The 16,637-nt window shown below is 39.0% G+C and overlaps 1 protein-coding gene across 2 annotated transcripts in view; it reads left to right on the top strand.

Moving 5' to 3' along the window:
- The window catches only part of SBF2 (SET binding factor 2), a 392,309-nt gene that overhangs the window by 326,471 nt on the left and 49,201 nt on the right, over positions 1 to 16,637 (top strand). For both annotated transcript variants that reach the window (XM_037133799.2, XM_037133797.2), the window contains exons 20-26: positions 1,001 to 1,173; positions 2,347 to 2,420; positions 3,904 to 4,099; positions 6,502 to 6,629; positions 7,628 to 7,803; positions 8,525 to 8,670; positions 10,568 to 10,766. In XM_037133799.2, coding sequence (XP_036989694.2) covers positions 1,001 to 1,173; positions 2,347 to 2,420; positions 3,904 to 4,099; positions 6,502 to 6,629; positions 7,628 to 7,803; positions 8,525 to 8,670; positions 10,568 to 10,766 — 1,092 coding nt within the window. The remainder of the gene's footprint in view (positions 1 to 1,000; positions 1,174 to 2,346; positions 2,421 to 3,903; positions 4,100 to 6,501; positions 6,630 to 7,627; positions 7,804 to 8,524; positions 8,671 to 10,567; positions 10,767 to 16,637) is intronic.

The raw sequence follows: 16,637 nt of genomic DNA, 5'->3' as shown, positions 1-16,637 counted from the left end.
CCTGACTTCTCTAGCTAAAGTAGCATGTCCATCACTCTTTTTCCTTCCTTGCTTTTTTTCCCCTTCATGATGTTTTCTACAACCTGATTTACATAGTGAGTGGATAGAGCACCACGTTCTTTAATGCTTTGGGATGAGCTGATAGTCGTATTCACTGCTTGGCTTTACTTTAACACTGATTCAGGCCATGTGGTTGGGTTTGAGGGAAAGAGAACTGAGTAGGTTAGAAGAGGCAGGTGAGTCTTCTCCGTGATTGGCAGTCTGAAAGAGGCAGGGGGCGGGGCACTTGTTGAATGGTGGGAACTGAGTAACGAGGGCACGGGTTGAACGTTCACATCTGCTGCACTTCAGATTTACTCCCTTCTCTTGCATGGTTTTATCACCTACAGAAGATTGATGGTTTCAGAGTGACCAAAAGCGTTGTGATGCACTCAGAGCAACATAAATATTGATAAGACAAGGGTTCTTAGGACAATTTGGTTCTTCCATTTGGAAGAGCGTGCTACTTGCTGAAAATAGTTTTTTTACTTTGCCTACCAGGTAAATGTCCCCCAGTTGCCAAAGGCCAAAGATAGCTGTGTTACTTTGACTCTCTGTGGTAATAAACTTAGGAGGACTAGTTTGTTTGTTTGTTTGTTCATTTGTTTGTTTGTTTTCAAAGTTTTAAGTATCAGATAATAAATGAAAGAGTCCCTTTTTGCTTTATTTTCTGTGGTTCTGGGTTTCTTTTAGAATGACAAGAAAGTATTCCTTAACCCTCCCCCCCAGAAAAAAAATCTGGGTCCAAAGAACAATCCCAGACAGTAGGCAAGCAGACAATCCCTTCCTAATATAGGCAGGGGATTACCGTGTTTCACCATTATCACTTACAAAGGAGCCCCGGCACTAAGTGAGCCTTCAATGACTGGAAGTTTGAATTGCTGTGGGAATTGACAGTGATACGGTTCTCCTTCATCATAGTTGGAGTACTGACCATGCTTTCTTCTCCTGACTCTCTTAGTATTGCAGGAAGTGTAGCTGAGAGCTATGACACAGAAAGTGGGTTTGAAGATTCAGAGAATAATGACGTTGCCAATTCTGTGGTGCGTTTCATCACACGGTTCATTGACAAGGTTTGTACAGAGAGTGGCGTTACGCAGGACCACATCAAGAGCCTTCATTGCATGATACCAGGTAATCATTCTGCAGATATTAGAGAAGCAAAGTATTAGAGATCTTTGAGTAAGAACTGCTCTTACGGGTCTACTTTTTCCAGTATAACACCTGTAATGCTTGTCTTCCATGTAGTTCTGCCATGCTGTTTACAGTCCTCCCTTGCTGTCCACGGAGGGCTGCTTCCAGGATCTGTTGATGCCCAAGTCCCTTATAGGAAATGGCATAGTATTTGCATATAACCTCCATACATCCTCCCGTCTACTTTAAGTCATCTCTAGATTACTTATAATACCTAGTACAGTGTAAATGCTACGTAAGAGGTTGTCATACTGTGTTGTTTAGGGAATAAGACAAGAAAGTCTGTGCAGATTCAGGAAGGCCACAGTCACCATAGACCCAACCACATAGTATATGCAGCAACAATGTAACTTCTTAAAATATTTGTGACCCACGCTTAGTTGAATCTGCAGATTTGGAACCCACAGATATGGAGGGCCAACTGTACTTATGTCTGATTAGCTTTTTCAAATACTTTTAAATTGCAGTACAATATAATAACAAAATTTGCCATTTTAAACTGTTTTCAGTATAAAACTTAGTAGTATTAATTACATTCACAATGTTACACAATCTTCACCACTCCACTATCTATTTTAAAGCTTTTATATTACTCCAAAACAGACACTCTGTACCCATTAAGCAGTAACTCCCCGTCCTCTACTCCCTAGCCCCCGGCATCCTCTAATCTGCTGTCTGTCTCTGTAATAAAGTTGCCTGTTCAGGACATTACATATAAGTGAAATCATATAATATCCGTCCTTTCACGTCTGGCTTATTTAGCTTTGCATGATGTTTTCAAGGTTCATCCATGTAGTGGCAGTTATCAGAACTTCATTCCTTTTTATAGCTGAATAATATTGTATTGTACCACATTTTATGTATCCATTCATCTGTCGATGGACACCTGGGTGGTTTCCACCTTCTGGCTACTCTGAATCTCACATACAAGTGTGTGTGAGTCCTTGTTTTCAGTTCTTTTAGGTATATCCCTAAGAGTTGTTGCTGAATCTATATTTAACTCTTTGAGGAACCACCACAATATTTTTACTTTTCAAATCTAGAATATCCAGAGTTTGTTGTAATTCTGCATGCTTTGTGCTCTTCCATTTCGAATACTCTGACTCACCCCAGGAATCGTGGCAATGCACATCGAGGCCCTAGAAGCAGTGCATCGGGAGAGTAGAAGACTTCCACCTATACAGAAGGTAATTACTTCAGACCACACGCTTTCGGGGTGTAACATGTCTTCTTAAAAACAGCAATAATAAACTCCCGTGCCCCGGAAGTACCTTCTCCTAACCTTTTACAGAGACCAGCTCCAGTTTTAATGATACATAAAATTTTCAGAGGAGTTCGTCGCACAGGTCCTCATAAAAAGGATACTGAATAGTGGATTCAACAAAGGAGCAACAGTAACCTCTTGTTGAGACTGCTTTTATAGGCAGAACATAAATTATGAACATTCTAACTTCCAAGCTCAAGCCAAGATTTTATACCCTGCCTACTTCCAAAAGAAGGACTTAAGACTATTACCATAAAAATGCCAGGTCCTTACATCTGTACACATTACAAGCATACATCACAAGTATCTGGGAAGTCTATTAAAAATTGAGAGTCCTGCACCCTACTCCAGCCTCCTGGTTTCCTACTTGCCACCCGGAGTACCCTGGGACTTGGCCTGGGAACCTGTGCTTTAACAAGCCTCCCAGACGACCATTTGCAGCTAGTCTGGCACCGGTCAGGCCGTCTTCAGGTTCAGTCTGGGTTAGGGTTCAGACAACAGAATTGTTCAATTCAAAGGAGAAATCAGAAGCCAGATGCACAGGAAAGAGAATTTTGTCAGAAATCTGAGACATGGTGTTCATTATGCTTTGGCTTTACATTTAACTCTGGTCTTCTTAGAGCCAAGAAAAAGAATAATGCTGATTTATATAGTTCTTATTTAAAAAGTAACATACTAGCTCTTCAAGAGAGATGGATATTTTTTCTGTTACTGAACTCTTCAGAGGAGAGTATCGTGTGGTTCCTTATTTCCCGAGATGTATAAATGTTCATTACTTGGCTACTTATTGTGTTAATCTTGAATAAGGGCCAAGAAAGGTGGGTCTTTTTAAAGATGCATCCATTTTTTTAAGTCCTTGTTTTGTTTGTTTGTGTTCAATTTACAAACATAGTAGTGCTCTTTGTATAAATCAAAGCATTAAAGAAATACACATTGTACAGAGTGAAAGCCTCCCATGGTCTTGCCCACCCCGCCCCACCACTGCCCTGAACCACGATGGCCCACCTTTGACAGTTTGGTTCATAGTCTCAGATTTTCTTTTTCCAAAAAAAGGGTCATAATACACGTACTTGTTTATAATTTGTTTTTTTACTTAACAGTGTATTCTGAATATCATTCTGTGTTAACACTTAAAGATTCATGTCATTTTTAAATGATTGCATTGAATACATGTTTCAAACATTTTAGTAATTTCCAGTGACTTCTTTTAATAAGTGATGCTGCAGAGAATCTCTTCACACTTGCACGCAGATATGACATTTGTGCCTCTTCCCAAATCTGTTTTCTAATTTTGGTTGTTTGGGAAGTCTGGCTCAGGTATTTTAGATCTGTAACAGGAAGATAACCTTGCCTAAGTGCTGGAAACCCCACATGAATAACGTTTAAAATACCTTTTCTGTTGTTAGCCCAAGATTCTTCGACCTGCTCTTCTGCCAGGGGAGGAACTTGTTTGTGAAGGTCTCCGAGTCCTGTTGGATCCTGATGGGAGAGAAGAAGCCACTGGAGGCCTTCTTGGAGGGCCCCAGCTGCTGCCAGCAGAAGGAGCCTTGTTCCTCACCACGTACAGAATTCTGTTCAGAGGGACTCCCCATGATCAGCTAGGTGCGGCTCATGTTATGCTGTCTGAACCTGGATATGTCGGTCCTACACGAGGACTTGATTCCATCTGCGTACAGTGGTTTGCAGATCATTTCAGATTCAAAGTGAGCCTTACGCCGCACAGAGGTTTTTTTAGAATACTTTTGTCTATCACAGGTAACAATAATTTGGATCAGAGATTCTTACTTGAAGAACCAAGGATGTCTTCTTAACAGTAAATTCACTGAAATGATCATAATTTCACTGGCAGCATATTGTGACCTGGGAATAGTCACAGTATCTGGTTGCTAACAATGCCCTTTGCCGATTTGCTTCCCATTTCTGAGTCCTACATACAACCGTACAGCTAACTTTTTTTTGGAACAGTGTGCTAAGCACCACAGGGTTGTACTGCACCAGCTAACTAACCCCAACTCTCATCCCATTTCACCTAACCCCACTCCCCTCTTAGCAGGCAACTTCTGTTCACTACATTTCCTCAACTTCCATTTCTATTTTCTATTACCCTACATAGTCTTCTGTGTTAGAAAGGAGTAGCGTGTCCTATCAAGTCTCTTTAAAATCACTGTAGTCTCTTTACAAACTATTCTAGTTGATGGGAAAACTTACTGGGTTTGGGTAAAACTATCGGACTACAAACCAAGCAGCTTGGATTTAGATTGCTGTGACCAGTCTTGGTTGCTTAGGTCCCCTAACCTCTCTGGGTATCCGCTTCCCCTTCGATACAGCGAGCAAATTGAGCTTGATTAGTGATAACGCAGTGGTTCACAAACCTTGACTGAAGAATTTGAATTATCTAGAAAGCTGTTTTTTTTAACTCCCTTGCCGATGCGACTCTGTTGGTTGGAGTGTTGTCTCATACACCAAAAGACTGTGGGTTCAGTCCCCTGTCAGGACACATACCTAGGTTGCTGGTTCAATTCCCCACTCAGGGTGTATATGGGAGGCAACCAACAGATGTTTCTCTCTCTCTCTTTCTCTTCCTTCTTCTCTTTGTAAAATCAATAAATATATATTTTTTAACATACCAGTTCTGAGCCCAATCCTCAAACAATTGAATTAAAACCTGAATTAGGATCCTACATTTTTTAACCCCCAGAAATCACCGTGACACGTGCTGAGGACTAGGCACTATTGGGACAAGCGGTCACTGAAGTTCCTCCCTCACCTGAAAGTACTCACCCATCAGCGTCTGCTGATTGCAGGCTGTGTGCCATGCATTCCGTTAGACAGTGGAATTCAGACATATGAAGTGTAATGTCTTAGAAAAGCTCACAGTTGTATAGCTCTTGTGTGGGTAGAATCAAGATGGTCCATTATCTCAGTCATGAAAGATTGCTTAATGCATAGTAAGCAAAAAGCTCATAAATTTTAGTAAACAAAATGAATCTATGGAAATAGATGTGCTGATTTTTTTAAAGAGTGAAAATAGAGCAAAATTTCTCTGCCCTCTACTGTCAAATTATTATACATAAATTACATTTGTATTTGAAAGCATATGCATTTTTGCAAGATACTATGTATCCAGTACTTACGATTTTTTGTATTTTTGTAAGTTCATTGACCATAAACATACATATTGGGCATATAAATATATGAGACCCTTGATCATTAGAGCAATTTAAATTGCTCTAATTTATTTATTTCAAGCAAATCGGTGGCATACTTAGTGTGAAAGCTGTATGGTCCTCCTGTTTTATCCTGTCAATTTGGGGGTTAATTTCACATTTTTTATTAGAGAAAACCTTTTTATTCGCCTCTTTCAGTTTATTTCTCTTTTTAAATTTTTAATGTACTATTTGTCCTTCATAGTACCCAGAGAAATCTGATCATTTTAGATATGTTATATAAACGTGGGTGTTGGATACATCCATGAACTTTAAATTCTATGTACATCCTGATTTTGTTTAGCCTCTGAGTATGAGCTTAACATGAATATTCCAGGTTAGGAATTGACAGGTCCAAGAAATAAGGAATTCTGATGATGATGAGTGGACAAATGTATTGCCACTGAAGTCCCATAAACTTGATTCAGAGGTCACCCCTCTGGCCTGTGAGCTGGGGGCCTCGTCTGTTATTGCCCGTGTTCTGTTCCTGGTGTGGCTGTCTGACCTGCCCTCCCTTTACCCCTCTGCAGATTCAAACCTACACTCTCTTCAAAGCTCACCTTCCCTCTCACTTCCTCCAGGAATCATTCTGTAGCTTTCAAGCATGCAGAAGTGAATGGCCATGCAATAAAATTAATGAATGTGAGTCCAGAATCACAGCATTTTCTCTCTCTGCATTCCTGGGCATTTCCCTCTCCAGATGCATTCCTCCAGCAGAGGCTGATGGAATGAGCAGCAGAGATGCTAGAAATGTGCTGGAATGTGCTATTGCTGAGTCTGTGCCCTGTCTTCCTGTAGTTGGTGAGCAAACGGTTATGCGAAGTATTCCGATTGCCTCCATCACCAAGGAGAAGAAGATCACAGTGCAGAACCAGCTACAGCAGAACATGCAAGAAGGACTACAGATCACATCAGCATCTTTTCAGGTATTAAGAAAGGGGGCTATTCTTCTGTTATTTAACAGTTTTCTACAAATGATGTCAGGCCACTTTCTCTGGTCATGTGGTCAGCGGTTAATAGATGAGGAGGATCAGAGGGTCTGAGAGGATAATCTTCAACTGTGTAACAGGTGAGTAGTCTTGGATTTAATCCCTCATTTCCTGAGCTCTGTGGCCAACACAGAATATCAACAGATTATCAGTCAGTATTCAGTGATCTTAGAAATTCAGACACACACAACTGACTTTTGTTCTCTGCCAAGTCATGCCTCAGTTTGTGTTTGAGAAAGCCTTTACGTAGGAAGCAGTTTGCTCAGCATCTGCTTCAGGGAGCTCTGAACATAGGAATTACTGATGCAGACCAGATGCTGGATGAGTGGTGTTTTCTTTGTTTTTTGCCTTGCTATTCTTAATGCAAGGCAAAAAAACAAATGGGAATGTGAGGCTGCAGATCTCTGGGCTGCAGACCTTCTCCCATCACCTGAGAGCAGTGACTTCCTAGAGATTTCTTCACTGTTGCAACTGCCAAAGGACTCTAATTAGAATATTGCTGACTATCCTGGTTGGGATTCCAGTCACACTGGGTTTTTTTTTACTAGATTTATAATGTCTCAGGGTAGGAAGAGACCTGGTCAGGCCAAATTCCCTATCTAGAGCCAGGAGTTGAGAAGTGAGAAGGTCGTGGTTCCTCCTTCAGCCACTAGCAGTTAACTTCCCTATCACACCAGAGAAAAGGCAGCTGGAAAGCGAGGCGACTGCAAGATACATGATTTTTCTTGCTAACTAAACATCTGTGTCAATTAAACCTCTCTGAGCCATCATTTTTATTTTTAAAATTAAAAAATTCTGTTGCATAACATCCAAAGTCCCCTCAACCTGCAAACTCTTGCCATTTATTATTGTTATTTTTTGTTATTTTAGTAATTTGGGGGCAATTATCTGTAATTCCTTAATGCTTTGGATATGTTTAATCTCTTTGTTTCTAGTTGATTAAAGTAGCGTTTGATGAAGAAGTGAGTCCAGAAGTAGTAGAGATCTTTAAGAAGCAGCTGATGAAGTTCCGTTACCCTCAGTCCATTTTCACCACCTTTGCTTTTGCTACTGGGCAAACTACCCCACAAATAATTTTACCCAAACAGAAGGAAAAGAACACTTCCTTTCGGTAAGAACACCACCTGCTCTCTTCACTTTAGCCCTGCACAGTCAACTGGCGGGGGAAGTGGCCTGTCCCTTGGGTCCAGGCGTAAGGACTGCTGCTATCTTTCTTTGCCGTGCTGTCGAGCCTGTTGGACTAGGCTCAGAAGGCAGCATTGATATTCATAATAGGTTTCAAAAATGAAAGCTGCAAGAGGCTTGACTCTCATGTCTATGCTCATGATCCATTTTTACATGTGAAATTCTATTTTCCTTTTTTCCATAAAGATCACTTGCTAACCTCCTTTGAACAATCCATTCAGTTTTCAGTGATATCCAGGTCTAGTAGACATTTTGCTTTGATCTAAAAATGGAAGTCTTTTTTTTTTTTGTAACTTTTTGTTTTAATACAATTTCAAATTTACAGAAGAGTTACAGCCCTAGTACAAAGGAGAGTTACAGCCCTAGATTGGGGGTGAGAAGTGCTTTGTGTCCCGCTACATGTTCTTGCACCTTTTACCTAAAACAGTGGTCTGGTGGCAGCAGTGTTTTATTGGGAATTGGTCTGCTGCCATGTAAAAAGTAACCTAAAGAAGGAGAGGCTTAATGCAGGTCTGGATACAATACTAGTAGCTACAATACTAGCAGCTATGGAAATGGAGGAGAAACAAGTTGAGCTTTGGGGCCATCAGAAATATGGGTGATGTCTTCATACAAATTGACATTCTCTTTGGTTTTATGGCTTGTAGCACCTTCTCAAAAACAATTGTGAAAGGAGCCAAAAGGGCAGGGAAAATGACCATTGGGCGTCAGTACTTATTGAAGAAGAGGACAGGGACAATTGTGGAAGAGAGAGTGAATCGTCCTGGGTGGAATGAAGAAGATGACATATCTGGTATGTGAGAACTTGTTCTTCCTTCATGAATGAATTTCGTTCTTTCGCCTTATATGAGTAAGAATGAGGCACTAAGACTAGTTGCACTTAAACCTGACTCACAAAAACCTAGATCTCATAAGAAGATGGGAGGCACTTAGCAGCTTTTTAGAACTTAAAAAAAATCCCAATATTCCATTGTTCGTGTAAGATTTTGTTAAATTATGCTTCTCCTTTACTAAATCTGTAGAGCTGATTAGCCAAGGGTATATGGGTCTTATTAAAGGGAAACAGAAAGAAACCCCACTGCATAATAAATTGAGTTATAAAGACTAAGAAGATAAGAACATTGGATATTTGCAACTGAAGATTTGGGTTCTTGGTGAGAATATTGTGGATATTCTTAATCCAGATGGAAGACGAAGGGATTCTTAGATGATTTTTTAAATGCCTGCTAAATATTTAAAAGGACAGAATTGGAAGCTGAGATACCTCTCAGTCAAGAAAACAGGGGCAGAAAACCAGTAGCAAACCCCCTGACTGACTGCTTTCTACTCCTGAGCCCAGTATGGAGTATGCTTATGGACTTAACACTAGAGTTTGATCTAGTAGAGAAGCAGGGTGCCATTGTACCCTTTTTCTTCTCAGATTCAGAGTCAATCATCAGTGTTTATACAGTTACAAAATAATAATAATAAGCCTCATCTGAAAGATATCACTGGCTAAATGTCTCCATTTTAGTACATCTTCATCTCGCCCCCAGCGACAATGAAGAGACTTGCCGATCCATGACCGAAGTGACCATTTGTTGGAACCCGGGCCTCTGCACAGTCGCATGGAAAGCCCTAAAAAATGATTACCACCCATCACTAGTGACTCCTCTAATTCAACATGTTTGTGACATCGTGGAACAAAAACTATATTTTGTGGTGGTTATTTTGCCAAAAGACCAAATTCTATAATGTTCCTGGCTCCTCTGAAAAGAAAAAGGCTACACTAAACTAATACCTGATAATATACTTGCATTGTGAAGTTCATGAACTAATATACCAAGTTATATATTTGTGGTATTTATAGGGATAAGCTGTTAGGTTGGGTGGTTGTTTTTTTTTTTTCTTTTATGGAAGAGAGCCATAATTTTCCCTTTGACATTGTAACTTTGAGAATATTTCCAAAAATTTTGAAAGCTTTAATTTGACTTCTCTTACTTTACAAGTAAATAGAAAAGTAAATTCAGAGAGTTAACAGTAGAGGTTTTTTTAGTTAGAACCTATAGTACCAATTACTAATGAGTCTTATTTAATCCTCCCTGAAATACTTGATTATCGGGTAGATTCTTCCACATCTAAAACCTGTGATTGCACAGCTGTGAGGGGGTTTCCCATGGATACCATGTCCTGTGACAAAAATATTTCAGGGGAAAAAGTATAACTTCTTTATACCTCTCTAAGAAAGGTCTTTTCCCACCAGTGAACTTCTGCTTAATCTAGAAATTTCTAATAAAAGTTAATGCTTTGAAAAGTTAACTAAAACCTGGGTGATGATCACTTTGTATAGTGATCATATTAAAAATCGTATTAGAGATCTAAATAGAAATAATTATACTCTGGCATTAATAAGTACACCTGACTTAAAACTATGGGTAATGAATTCAAAATCATATTTTGTTAGACATGTTGAATTAATTCCGCTGACGTTTTGAGTCAGTTGAGCTCCTGATATTTTATTTCTTGAATATTCATTACTGTTGAGATTGTTTGAACATAATGATTTCTGCTAGAAGTTACATGATTTGTGATATTCATGGATCTGGAGCCTTGATAGAAACCTCCCTTGGTTTAAGAAACCTCTCCAAAAGGAAGTTTTTAATCTACTTTGAGCTATATCATTTTTTCAAAACTTCTTTCTGCCATCACAGTTTCAGATGACAGTGAACTCCCCACCAGTACCACTCTGAAGGCCTCGGAGAAGTCTACTATGGAACAGTTAGTGGAAAAAGCTTGTTTCAGAGACTATCAGCGTTTAGGTTTGGGAACCATAAGCGGCAGCTCTTCTCGCTCAAAACCAGAGTATTTTCGAATTACGGCCTCCAACAGGATGTATTCACTCTGCCGGAGGTTAGTGTGTTTGTGGGCTCCAAAAGAGACCTTCTTTCCTTTCTTCCTTTTGAGTCTTGAGTGGGCTATTTGCATCCATAGCCCAGAGAGAGAAAAATGTCAGAAAATAGGAGGGAGTTCCCCAGGGATATGTGTGATTAAGGGACCCTTCATGCAGCATGAGCACCACCTCACTGGCATTGTCAGAAGCGCAGTGACATCACTGAACAGTGCCTGTATTAGATCAGAAGGTGAGGGCTAACAACAGCTTTTGGCCCCTTTATGAATTCCCCTTATTTGTCTTTTCCCATTTGCCTCTTTTTTACTATGCCTGAAGGTAACCGAAGAAAGAGTAGGAGTTGCCCAGGCAGATAGAAAAGATGAGAGTCTGCTATTGGCCAGGGGACTATAAATTTTTCCTATGAAAGACCAGTTAGTACATATTTTCAGTTTTGAAGGCCATATGGTCTGTTGTTGCAATTACTCAACTCTGCTCCAAAAGCAGCCATAGACAGTCAGCGAATGAAAGGGCAGAGCCAGTTTTGGCCCAGAGGCTGTAATTTGCGGACCCAAGTGTAGACAGGGTTTTCTTATGCTATCTAATTAGAATATTTTCCAAGGAATATTCCATTGACAAGGAATGTCAATGAACACATAATCTTCTTCCATTCTTACCTCTTGCTGTTTTGTCTGTCTGTTAAGCCCTGTGCCATGCTTTGTTTTTTAAAACTGTATTTTTACCATCCACAGTTAAATCATTCCCATCTCCAGGGGAATTCTTTGCTTTGCATTTTATAAATTCCTGGTGTGGATAAATAGAATAATTCTGTGAAGCAATTTGTAAACTGTAAGCCCTGTACATATATTAGAAAGTTGTCTCAGGGTTACTATTAGTTTCAACCCCACTGTTCTAGAAGAACTATTAACGATCTCACTTTAAATGACAATTGAAGTTTACAAATACTACCAATGTGAAACTTTAAAAACAAGTTGGGAATATAGTTTGAGATTTAGGCCAAATAAGAAGTTTGCCCTAGGTACTGGAAGGTTGTGATTCTGTTGAGTGTGCAGTAACTCACCCTGGTGCTTTGTCCTTCTAACTGAATTCTCTTTGTAGGTCAGTGTAAGTGACAGTGTCAGGGTGTGACACCCTGCCATTCAGGGAGCTGGCTATCATAATCATGCCTGCCAGTGAGAAAATAGACCTCGTTTATCATTTCAGCTTGTCAGAAACAAAATAAAAATGTGATAGAACACGTTATAAAGCATTTATGATGATATAAAATAATATGTATCCCTCTAGTTTTCAAAAGAAGGCAAGAAAGAAATAAGAAAACATGGGACAGATAGAACAAATAGAAAGCAAATAGTAATATGATAAATTTAAATTCAAATATATTAGTAATTAAATTACTTATAAATTGACTAAATGTTCCAATTAAAATAAAAAGATTATCAGAATTTTTAAAAGCTTACTGCTGCTTTTTTAAGGGATATAACTAATCTACAAGAATACTAAAGATTGAGAGTAAAGAAACAGAACAAATACACCGTGCAGAACTTCCTCTAAAAAGTTATTAACTATATAAGTATCTAAGTAGATTTTAAAGAAAAATTTTACTAGCAATAAAGACCAAGGTTCATTTCACACATGACAGTTCACTATGACCAAGTGAAATTTATCACAGGAAAACAACTGGCTTGAAGGCTGATAATCAATCAGCATAAGATGCCACATTAAAAGAATTAAGAAGAAAAATGTAAGTTCATTATACACAGAAAATAATTTTATGATTTTTACAAAAAGAAATTTCAACAAATTAAAATAGAAAGGAAGCTTTTTAATCTAGTGTCTAAAATTTTTACAGCAAAAATTATTTAATGGTAAGAGATTGAAAACTTCGGGAGTAAGACGAGACAAGGATGCCCACTGTTACCTTCTATTTGCTGTTTCACCAGAGGTCCTGGGCCATGAAAAAAGACAAAAAATAAAAATTGAAAGGTATAAAGATGGCAAAAGAAAGAAATAAAATTATTATTATTTGTAAATGACCTGATTGTATGCATAGAAAATCTGAAGGAATCTACAGATAAATTTTTTAAATTAAAAAGTAAATTTAGTAAGGTCTCTAGTATAAGACCATTATACAATAATTAGTCATGTATATACCAAATACAAATAATTTAAAAATAAAATTTTAAGTAATGTTATTTTGGTACTACTGATATTATTTAGAGTATCAGTAAAAACATTAAATACTTAGGAATAAATCTAGTGAAAAACATGTAAGACCTCTGCACCAAACAGTCAAAACAATATTGAGGACCATTAAAGATACAAGTAAAAAGATATTTCATGTTCTTAGATTAGAATACATAATACTCTAAAACTGTGATTTCTCCAAATACTGACCTGTAGATTGAGTGTGGTCTGAATCAAAATCCCAGAAAAATGTTTATGGAAATTGAAATGATAATTTTTAAGAGTTATATAAAAAATGCAAAGGTTGCCCTGGCTGGTGTAGCTCAGCGGATTGAGCACAGGCCTGCAAACCAGAGGATCTCGGTTCAATTCCCAGTTAGGGCACATGCCTAGGTTGCAGGCTGGTTCTCTGCAGGCCTGTTCCCAGCAGGGGATGCATGAAAGGCAACCATACATTGATGTTTCTCTCCCTTTCTCCTTCTCCTCTAAAGATAAATAAATAAAATCTTTAAAAAAATAAATAAATAAAATAAAATTATTTTTTTAAAAAATGCAAAGGCCAAGAGTAGTCAGAATAGGCTTATAAAATGAAACTACAGGGTATTTTAATAATACTACAGGATTGTTTTGTAACACTGCAGTGATTAAGACAGCATGGGACTGGTACAAGGGTAGGTGAGCAGACCAGCAGGGCAGAATAGAGAAGCTAGAAAGAGTTCAACATATATGAACACTTTATTTAAGATAAAGACAGCACTTAAAAGCAGGGAGAAAATGTTTGGTTGTTTGTTTGTTTTAGATTTTTTATTTATTTATCTTTAGAGGGGAAGGGAAGGAGAGAGGTAGAGAAATATCAATGTGTGGTTGCCTCTTGTGTGTCCCCCACTGGGAACTGGGCTGCAACCCAGGCATGTGCCCTGACTGGGAATTGAACCATGATCCTCTAGGTCGCAGGCCCATGCTCAGTCCACTGAGCTATAACCACCCAGGGTGAAAAATGTTTTTTCAATAAATGGTGCTGGATATCCATACAAGAAAAAAATTAAGTTTGACCACTGCCTTACACCATACACAAAAATCAGTTCCATTGGTCTATAGATCTACATGTGAAAGGTTAAAACAAGAAAGCTTCTAAAAGATAGGAGAATACCTTAATGACCTTACAATTTCCTAGGACAGGAAAAGCACTGCCCATAAAGTAAAAGATTGATAAGAACTTCTCACATCAGAAGACACCATTAGGAGAGTAAAAAGGTCGTAAAAATGGCAAGAGATCTAAATAGGCACTTCACAAAAGAAGATGTTCTGGTGGCCAATGAATGTCTAAACAGATGCTCAAATTATTAGTCTTCAAACAAATACAAACTAAAGTCCCATTGAGACTACTTTATACCTGCAGAAATGGCTGAAATTTAAAAGACTAGCAATACAAAGTGCAGGGAGAGTGTTGAGCAAGCGGAACTCTTCATTCACTGCTGCCGGGACTGGAAACTGATTGAAAGACTTTGAAAGCTGTCTGGCAGCATCTCCTAACATCTAAACACCTAGTGAACGTGTGCATAGCCCGTTACCTGCTGCTTCTGCTCCCGGGCTGGGTAGAATTTCCTACAGAAATGTATACGTGCTCCCAAAAGAAATCTACAGAAATGTTCACGGGAACATTTTCTTACATAGTCAAAAACCAGAAACCAGCAGTGGACTAGACAGCGCCACCACACAGTGGGATGCTGTGCAGTGACAAAAGTGAACAAACTACAGTACATGCGATCACATGGATGGCTCTGACAAACATGTCGAGCAAACCAAGTTAGAAACAAAGGAGTGACTTCTGCTCATTCTTTTTTCTAAAGTTCAAAAACAGGCACACCTCATCCATGTTGCTGGCACTCAAGGGTGTAGTGATAATCTTTGAGGAGGAGTGGGAAGTAGTGACTGGGAGAAGACACAAATGAATTTCCTTGGATGCTGGGAATGGTCCACTTCTTAAGCTAAGTTAGATGGTAGTGCATTTACGTTTTAAGCACTGGTGTTAGTTTTTGATTTAAAAGCTTCTGCAGCAGCTTCTGAAAGCCAGTCTTACCTCCTGAGGCTTACACTGACGCCCAGAGCTGATGGCTGTGGGTAGTGGGATGGGCTGGGTGGCAGGTAAATGGACTTCCCTTTCATCGCCAAATGAGACTCGCACTTAGAGTAGCCTCTGCTGGCCTTCAGACTCGACAGGAGTTGCCCAATAGTAGTGGTTGTCCGGTTGTCACTCAAGCCCATGCCTGGGGGCAAGAAAGTGTGGATCCTGTGTGTAGAAAGCTTGGTTTGTGGTGCTCATGTCCCATGGAAGGAGGGAACAGTCCACAAGGGGGACAAGGAGTGAAGGGTATGCTGGTTCTTTCCCAGTGACTAAAGCAGCCCCTGGAGCCATTGAGCAACACTCCCTTACCTAATATACGAGATCAGTGTATCCAGGAACAACTGAGCAGGAAAACACATATTAAAGTGGAGTTAGAAATAGAGGGCCCTGATGATGGAACTACTTTTCCAGTCTTCTGGAATGACTCTGTCTTCAGCAAGATCTCTTCATCAGTTTGTGGTGTTAGAAATCCCAGCCTCCACCTTCCTGGGGCACCACATGCTAGGCTTTCAGAATGCTTTCAAGGCATCACTAGTTAAGAATGGAAAGTCATTCATTCACTGAAGTCCTTGAAGGTTATGATTTCCATGACCGTAACCGGACTTCATCTCCCTCCTCTCAGCACTGGTGTGTATCAAGGTAGGGGATTAGATGTTCTGGAAATAGATAGTTGTGGTTGCCCAGTATTGTGAACGTACTTAAGTCACCAACTTGTACACCTGAAATGGATACCATGTTAAATGTTATGTTAGGCATATATTACCAGAGTTTAAAAAACCACACCAACAGTATTGCTTAGAGGTGGGAGGTTATTGATTAGAAATCTCTTTAGTGTGATGTTTCTAAATAAACTAAAGGAAGGAGATGCCTCTGAAACCTGACTATCTTCTTATATTTATCTATAGATTATACTTAACCTATAAAAACAAGGTACCCTTATTTTCCCAACATCATATTTTGTAGTTTTATGAGCTAGTCTTTTTAAAATATCAACATGTAGTGTTAATATAATATTTAACTTTGTTTGACAGTCAAGCATATTGTTCTTTATACCTACAGAAATGTTCATTACACAAGAAACCATTTGGTTTTATTTTTAACCCTTTCACCATATCAGGCCATCTGATATTAGTGTGCTCTAGTCTCTCGTCATTTCAGCAGTCTAATCATGTGACTTGTCATTCTCATCAAGTTGGCATTACTGCATTGATCTTACAGTCTTTATTCCAAGTTGATGAAAAGTAGTGTGTAAGGTAATGGAGGTCATCAGTTTAACAGAAGCTTTCTAACTAATTCTACATACCATCTTTATGTTCTAAGCTAAGGCTATTCAGCAAAAGTCTGCAGTAGCAATGAAAGGGGCTTATTTGGAAAAGAAAAACTACAAATTAGTGGGTGAGTTAACTGTTTTCACCATTTAGGCCTTTTTTCAACCCCTGAAGAACTGACTTGAGACTGAGTTCCTTGTTTAAAATACACATCTTACCTCTCAACCAATGTTTCTGAGTCTTAGAACATGACTGTGGGAAATAAGCAATGAAAAAATTGTAAAAGAAATAAACCA

The sequence above is a fragment of the Artibeus jamaicensis genome, unplaced genomic scaffold, assembly GCF_021234435.1.
Source record: "Artibeus jamaicensis isolate MK-2021 breed Jamaican fruit bat unplaced genomic scaffold, CSHL_Jam_final contig_797, whole genome shotgun sequence".
In the NCBI taxonomy this organism is placed as follows: Eukaryota; Metazoa; Chordata; class Mammalia; order Chiroptera; family Phyllostomidae; genus Artibeus; species Artibeus jamaicensis.
Note: the sequence above shows the minus strand (reverse complement) of the source record. Positions and strands in the feature narration are given on the sequence as shown.